Here is an 8,376-nt window from a genome sequence, read left to right on the forward strand (position 1 = left end):
TTAACACAACTATTTTACTTTCCTGTTTCCTTTTCTACCCCAATTTTAAAGAACCGGTAACAGTACAAAGTTAAAATTGATCTAAAAAAACAATAGCTTCTCACTCTCTCTCTCCCCTTTTTTTTCCCCTCATTTCCTTGCAGTCTTCAACCCACCCATCCCTACAGGCAAATCTTCAGGATGCAGCAATTATTAATGAAGGATACGTATGAGCAAATTTCGAAAGGGGAAACTTCAGAGTCTTGGACTGATGGTTTCTCAAAGTCTATCTCAACCTTCCCACCAAACAAAAAAAAAAAAAAAAAAAAGCTCTATCTCAACCAATATGGCTACAAGAGCAAATAGAATCAAATAAAAGAATTACAATGCATATCAATTCAACTAATAATTAACATAGAAGGAACATCTATATAACATTTCCAATTATTTTATTTTCATTTTGGTTCTTCACTTCCAAATTTACTTGGATACTTAAAGCATAGAACAAGTTTTACCCTTTTGATATAATGAAGAGACACTAATCATTCCATATAAATATATAAATGAATCTCCCCCCAAAAAAAATTCTTTGTAAATGCACAGCACAGCAGAGAAAAGGATAAAGAGAGATAAAAATAGAGCCGAAATTCCAAGAACAAATGGTAACTGGCAAGAAAAAGAAAATAATCTGTATCTTGAATTCATTGATAGAAGGTGAATAAAAAAATTGAAAAGGAAAGGTTTAGACAATTGTATTCATTCCACTTAAATCAGACAACACCACCATGATCCCCCACAAAAACCCAAGACAACAGTAACTGCTGAACAAAACTTTCTTCAGCAGACCAACCCAAAAGTAGGGCTTGTAAAAGAAACAACAAAGATGAACTAAATAGTGGTACACATGACCTAAACCATAACAAAGACTTGGCATTCTGCTAGTCCGAGCCAATACTACTTTGTCACACATATTCCGGCACAAATAACTTCCAGATAATGAAGATATTACCTCCACATCATCAATGTTGAGATCCGCTTTTAGTAACCCCTCCTGCATCAAGCTGTAATGCTCTAGGATCAAGTGGGATAGTCCCAACTGTTAAGAAACCAGAAGAGTCTGCGTAACCATTAACTCTAACAGGCATCGAGCCTACTGTGACAACATTCGCAGGTTTAGCATCTACTACCTTAGCAACAGTAGACAAAGCCTCCGAAGGTTCAGATTCAACTTGCTTTGGGATGATAGTGAGTGAGCCAATCTTTAATGAAGACACAATATCATTTTTTGCTTCACCCACAATATGCTTAATGTTTTCCTTGGCAATACTTGAGCTGCTGAAATCAGAATCCAAAGAAACCTGCCCAGTGACACAGTCTACAGCCTTTCCCAAGCTATTAAGCTCATTAGGCTTGGTAGTTTTCTCCTCTTCAACAGAAGGCATGTCAACCAGAAAATTTTGCTTCCTAGGTGGATCCAATGCAGGTAAAAGGAATGAACTTCCGTAGCTTTTGATCAGTAACCTAGCTTTCTCCTCCTGCAATATCTTCTGTCGATTTTCGTAGTACATGAAGTCATCAAGTAAAGATGTCTTCGATGTGTAAAGTTTGAAAATTTTAAGCATCTCAATACCTTGCCTACACCTTATCTGCACATAAAACAAGATTATCAAAAAACTGCCAACTAGGACAAAATGTACTACCTCATAGTCATGTTCAACCAAGACCAAAAAAATTAATCTGTAACACCAGACAAACAAGTCAAAAATAATAAAATACTAATTTTCCATTAAAAGCCACATATTCAAGTCAGCCATAAAACAGACATAAAATTAATGAACTCTCTGTTTCAAATGCAGATATCAATCTTTTCTAGAGTAAGATCCAAATATTAGTCCACAAGAACATCGGAAGGGCAAAGGGAAGTGAACTAGCTGCTAGTTACAACTTCAAGAATCCACACAGAGGAAACATAGGGGGTGTTTGGAAACTTGGTTTTTGAGTTTTTTTTTTTGTTTTTTTTCACTACAAGACAAATGTTTTACAAAACCAAAAAAAACAAATCCAAACAAAATATCACATCAAACCCTATAATCATTTCATTTTTTCTCTCACAAACATCACATCAAACCACAAAAAATTCCAACTATCTTCCCAAACACAAAAAAAATTCTCCAATAATATCCTACAATACAACTAAAAAAACTTACAAAAAAACCCACTTCCCAAACACCCACATAGTAGTAAGAAACAACAGAAAAAAAAAAAAAAGAAATGCACACAATGGCTGGAACTTCTAAACCATATGTAACTATGACAGTTCCGTCAAGTGTAATGAAGCCCAAAGACAACGTCAATAAGGAGGTGATATTGCTCAAACTGAAGGAGCTAATATTAAAATTTAGGCACGAAAAGAGCATGGGTGATATAAACTTTATAATCCAATTGTAGATATTGCCTGGGGGAAAGGACTGCAGCAAGCGAAACTGATCACAGTACTTAGCTTGGTTGCGATTCAATGTCAATTAATACACTCTTTAAGAGTGTTGAAGATTCATATATATCCCTCTAGACTACTTAAGTTACTCTTGGTTATTTTATTCTTTTTCCTTTCTTTTTTTCAAACCTCGTAGTTTTTTGAGATCACCACAACTACCAATTGTGCATTTACTCAATTATCTTCATCAAAATCAATGAAACCAAACAAGACCAAGTGATAGGTGCACAATCAAAATGTAAAAAGTATTATTAGGTATCAAGCCAAACAAACCTCTTGTGTATCTCTGCTATTAGTTACAGGCTTATTCTCATTGTTCTCTAAAATGATGTGCCGAAAATTGGGGTTAGGAACATCTTTTATAATGTGCCACTTCACAGGAAAACTTCCACTCCATTTATCTTGCTGCCAGAAATCCATATCTTTATGGAAGTCAACAGGGCCAGTCATTTCTGCAACACCACAGAATTGGCCACTTGCATTAACCTGCATTTAGAAAATAGAAAATCAAAATAAATTTAAAAAAAATTAAAACCTGCCAGGCTAAGGAAGTCAAGCAAAATGAAATAAAGAGCACAAACGTGTTTTAAAACAAATATAATTGCTTAACAAACAAACTTGTGGAATATAATATTTCAGAGCAAAGGACAAAATTAGTGGAACATCACTCACAGAAAAGAACAGGAAGATAGGACAGCCTCTTGGTTCCCCGGAGGCTATTCTCTGTGCATCTTCATATGCACTCTGCAGCTTCTTGTTTCCATTGGGAGTAGATGACCAAACATTATATTTAATGCCCTTGTGCACATCATCCTCGCTATATGATTTTATTACAAAGAACTTCGCATTCACATAATCTATTGGAAAATCATCCTTGTTATACTGGTCAGTATAGATAATGATGTTTCCTTGTGCATCACTCTCTCCAGCTCTGGTTGTGTAGGCTTTCACAGCCAAGTGATTCTTGGATTTGTTGGTTCTAGGGCCTCGATTTTGTTCAGTCAATGCATCTGGACTTCCATTCACATCATTCGATACTCTACCATAATGGAACTTGGACCGAATCTTTTCCACTGCGGCTCCTCCATGAGCACTTGACCCAAAATTAGATAAGCCATTACTAGAAGTGAGAGCCATTTTTAGTTGGTTACGATGAGACAAAGCCTTACCATATGAAATGTTATCTACAGCTTGAGCACCCCTACCCTGTAAACACAAAAGTTAGAAAACAAACTTGGTAAAATGATGCCAAAAGGCAATAAAAGACCATGATTGTAAAAACTTGCTACTTTTGGCAGGAAGGGGGTGCCAAGGGGAAGCATTGTGGGTTTCCTTCTTGTTGGTTGAAGGGAAGAAAAAGAGAAAATCAGTCTGATATTTTTAACATAGGACATTCAATTATAAGCATGAGCCAACTTCAGAGGGGCAACAGTACAACTTCACATTTTCAAAAACAGAGAACAGCCTGGCCATCCCCTTTTCTGCTGTTGGGGGGGAGCTCCCTCCTCTCCTCCACCTAACCAATTAAAGGAAAGTTCTTGTACCCAATGTTTTAAAAGGTTCTAGGCGCACCGAGGCGATAAGGTCTCCAATAGCCTAAGAGCGAGACGCAAAGCAAGGCGCGAGCCTCTCCACAGCGTGGCGCAAGTAGTAGAAGAAAAGCAAAATTATAAAATAAGAAAACTTTTCAACAAAAAAAATATATATAGAATTTCAAAAATCATAAAGCAAGCTTCACAATCATAATAGAGAAGAAAAAACAGAGAGATAAACCAGCGAAGAAGCAAGAGAAGAAAAGAAGAAGAGAAAAATAAAATAAGAAAAGAAGAGAAGAAAAATAAGGAAGGAAAAAAGAGGCAGACCGATCAAGAAAGAACCCATCGAAGAAGAGAACAAGAAAATAAGAAAAGGAGAATAAAAATAAAGGAAGAAAAAACAAAGGCAGAGAGATAACCCAACCAAGATAACCCATCGAAGATGAGAAAGAGGACCAACAAAGAAGAAGAGAAGAGAAAAAGCTGAAGAATAAGCCGAAGTCGTGTCATCTTCTCACTTTCTGATTGTTTTTTTTAATCTTCTCCACCTAGGAATTTTTTTTTTAAAATCACTTTCTGCACGCTTTTAACCAGGTTTGGTCATTTTATATTGAAGAATTTTCATTACCTACGGGTATGCCCACAAAAAAAGTACTTAATCAACAGTTAGATTAGAAAAATAGGTAAAGCCCGTGAAGCCAACGCATCGTGCCTCGAAAAATAGCTCTCGCCTAAGCTATGCCTTACATATTGCGCCTCGTCTCGACCTGTTTGAAGCGCAAGGTTGCGCCTCGCGCTTAGGCGCGCCTTTTAAAAACATTGCTTGAACCCCTCAACCCCAACCCCGACCCCCCCCCCCCCCCAAAAAAAAAAAAAAAAAAAAAAAAAATCATCATTTTTTCCTTTATTGCTTTCTCTCCAACAAAGCAGACTATTAAGCTAACATATACATTCGCAACCAACAATTAAAGATCTTTTTGATGCTGGATGATATCCTGTTTTTTTGATTTGCAGTCTAATGGCATGGGTCATAAGGATCAAGTACCATATTCTTACAAGAGGATGGACAGCATAGTACAGAACAAAATGATTACAAACTAAAATATTTAATGGACAGCATGGTACAGAACACAATGAATCTACTTATTCAAAAGTACATGATTGCACAACTTCCATGCTTTCCCAAAAAATGAAGGATATCTATTGGATATTATCTGAAAAGAGCAGAAGATCACACCTGATGTACTTGTGATGATGCCAGACTGGAAAAACTACTGGATGTAACATTTCCGTGTGGTGCAGGTAGCTTACTTGGTCCAGCATTAGCTTTAACTCCTCCTGATACCCTAGCAAAGGAACGTGCCTGATTTGAAGCAGGCTTTGAGGCAGTATGTAAAGTTGCAGATGCTGGAGACAGATTATTGTGACCTGGCCCATCAGTTCTATGTGCAGTAAATACACCAGTATCTAAGAAGGGTTCAGTTGTACTACTTGAGATCATCTCTGGCCCAGATTGGATGACCATGGGGAACCCAGAAGGCGAAGACAAAGGGTTTTCATAAGATGGGATGGCATAATACTGTTGCGTCCCTACAAATGGGCCATCAACTCCTAACATAGCACCAGGAATGTAAGGGTTGTATGGGTTATATGGAGACTGTGCATATCCATAGCTAGGTGTATAATATACATAAGGCAAACTTTCAGTTTGTGCACCCTGAAGAAGGAAAGGAAAAAAATCCATTAAGCAAAACTACAAACAATATGGAACTCGTGTTTGAAAAACAAAAAGCAAGAGATGATACAAACCGCATACTGAACTTCTTGACCATCCAGACCAAAAATCCTATGGTGGTCATCCCAATCGCTGGGTGATTCAAATCCTGATCATATCGAGTCAATGTAACACATAAATGAGACAATACAAATTAGCATCCTAATCTAAAATAGGATAGTGGATAAAAATTTACCTGTACAGATGTACCCATAATTGGTGGCAGTAGGGTAATACAAGCCTTGTTCAACTACAAACTCTGGGGCTCCTTCCTTATACATGGCGTCAAGTTGTTCAACAGGTGGACTTGTTAGATGTGAGTTTGGCTCGGTGCCTTGAATCTAAAAGGCCAAGACATGAGATTTGATTATATATTCTGTTATAAACAAAATGACAGATACACATAATGAAGACTCAGCCTTGCCAAACCGTTCAAAATAGGTCTTCATTTGATCGAAAGAAGAGCAATTGCTGAGGAATTACCAGATATGTTTCTGCATTTCCATCAAAAACATTATACATTTCCATCCCAGGGACTGCCACTGCTGTGAAACAGATTTGATATGGCGTAAGCAAACACAGGACTCCAATATATAACAACTAAGATAGAGTTTTAAAAATTAACATCAAAGAAAATGTAGACAGGCTGATTCTCATTTTCATTCTCCTTAATGTCACGGGCATAGATGAAAAATCAAAGCAGCTTCATGTTACAGCAAACAAAATGCAAGAGGAACCTCAATGTCAAATGTAAGGATATAAATCAAAGAAAACCTCATATTCACATCCAAAGAATTGCCTAAAATAGCTTCATATCTATGATACCAACACCATACTAAGTAGATAAACAAATGTACACAATAAATAAGTATTGAATATCAACCAATAGAAAGAGAAGACAAAAAAAAAGCAGGTCCACCAGCACAAACATACATGAATCCCCAAATGCAATTTTTTAAAAATGCTACAGAAAATAAGCAATTTTTAAGGGCATTCCTTTCACCTTCATTCTTTACCATAACTAAATGGAACCCCATACATAAATTACCATTCAACACAGGTGAAAATGTCAGCTAAACTCAACAATCAGACCTTCCAAAAGATTAGGGCACGCACACAAATTTCAGAAAGCCTAAAATTCAATCGGTGGAAGGTAAACAAAGACAAGTTGAAAAGTTTGGAGCATCATCCCATTCTAATTCACACCATAATGACCATTCCAATAAAGCACACCCCTCAAAATTAAATTTCATTGCCAAGCAAGAACCTATATCGGCGCCTTCGTGGTCATAGAACTAAATGCAGCTCCCCAAAGTACAATTACAGAAACAAAACCGCGCAAAACCCTAAAACTCCCCAAACCACTAAACAAACTGTTCGAGCAATAAGAAGCCAGCAGTCTCTTAACAATAAATAAGAGTAATTCATATCCTTGTAATACTCCACAAACTTCATGTGACTATACAGACAAACACAAACCCAACAAAACATGGAAGATTCAAGTAAAATAGTGTGCCTCAATGAAATATGAGACGTGCGTGTGTGTGTATATATGTGGTGTGTGCGCGGATGGAATGAAATGGGGATTACCTTACAGAGTTGATTCAAGACATGCTTGAGACCTAGAAAGTCCTCTGAGAGCTAATACGGAGAAGGTAGAGATAGAGTTGGGAGTTTTGAGCAACATCTCGGTCTTCAAAATGGACACGCCTTGGGAAACCCTAACCCTAACACACCAAAATAGACAGAGAAGAAGAGAGACAAAAAAAGGACTCTGCGTCTTGAAAAGGGCTGTGTTGTTGGGGGAAAATTTGAGAGAAAACTGAGAGACGCGGAGAGAGAGAGAGAGAGAGAGAAATTCGCTGACAATATACGAAGCGATTTGTGTTTTTAGGGCAAGAATAAAGGAAAATGCTGCATGTCGTAAATTTTTTATTAAATATATGACTGAGGTCTAGTTTTGGAAGGTTAAATAAGTGTATTTTTTGATTTTTTATGAAATATGGATTAAGTTTAGATTGGATTTGAAGTGATGCGTTAGAGAGGTGATGTGACTTAAATAAGATGATGTAACTTAAATAGGATAGTGACTTTTTAACTTTTTATATTATTTCAATCATGCCAAACTTGACCTAAATATCTTTCACGAGTGTGGAGACTATAAAATTATGAATCCTATATTTATGTAAGGTGTTTGATTATTTATTTAGTAAAAAATTTAATATTTCTAATATTATCTAAAATAAATATTGACATCTCTAATTTTAAAGTTTTAAATAAAGTTGCAGTGATGTGATAAGGAATGAGATTCATATATGATGTGATGTGTATATTTATATTCTTTTTGTTTTAAAATAATTTTTTTTTTTTTTTTTGGAGAATTCCACTTTTTTTGTAGTAAAATTATTTTACTTAAAAAAATAATAATTTTTCAAAATTACCTTTTGATAGTACATTTTTTTTTTAATATCAATGTCATAATTGTACTTTTTATATTGTTAATGAATTTAAAAAAATAGAAAAATAAGAAATTTATATTATTTTTGTACTTAATTTTTAAAAAATGACAAACATTTTTTGACAATAAAAAATAA

At 35.8% G+C, this 8,376-nt stretch overlaps 1 protein-coding gene across 5 annotated transcripts; it reads right to left on the bottom strand.

The window, feature by feature from the left end:
* Positions 1 to 652: 652 nt before the first annotated feature.
* Positions 653 to 7,705, bottom strand: ECT6 (evolutionarily conserved C-terminal region 6). Of its 5 annotated transcripts, none has more exons than XM_028264685.2 (8): positions 7,373 to 7,705; positions 6,266 to 6,324; positions 5,979 to 6,123; positions 5,818 to 5,891; positions 5,246 to 5,725; positions 3,146 to 3,679; positions 2,747 to 2,959; positions 653 to 1,625 (listed from the first exon to the last, which is right to left on the bottom strand). In XM_028264685.2, the coding sequence occupies exons 2-8, from the start codon at positions 6,308 to 6,310 to the stop codon at positions 999 to 1,001; spliced, it is 2,118 nt and encodes a 705-aa protein (XP_028120486.2). In that variant the 5' UTR covers positions 6,311 to 6,324; positions 7,373 to 7,705; the 3' UTR covers positions 653 to 998. The 5 variants fall into 5 exon arrangements, with proteins under 5 accessions (XP_028120486.2, XP_028120484.2, XP_028120487.2 ...); XM_028264683.2 differs by having other exon boundaries at positions 6,266 to 6,327; positions 7,373 to 7,702; XM_028264686.2 differs by having other exon boundaries at positions 5,255 to 5,725; positions 6,266 to 6,327; positions 7,373 to 7,698.
* Between the last annotated feature and the right edge of the window lie 671 nt (positions 7,706 to 8,376).

Source organism: Camellia sinensis, chromosome 6, assembly GCF_055761805.1.
Source record: "Camellia sinensis isolate YWXY chromosome 6, ASM5576180v1, whole genome shotgun sequence".
NCBI classification, from domain to species: Eukaryota; Viridiplantae; Streptophyta; class Magnoliopsida; order Ericales; family Theaceae; genus Camellia; species Camellia sinensis.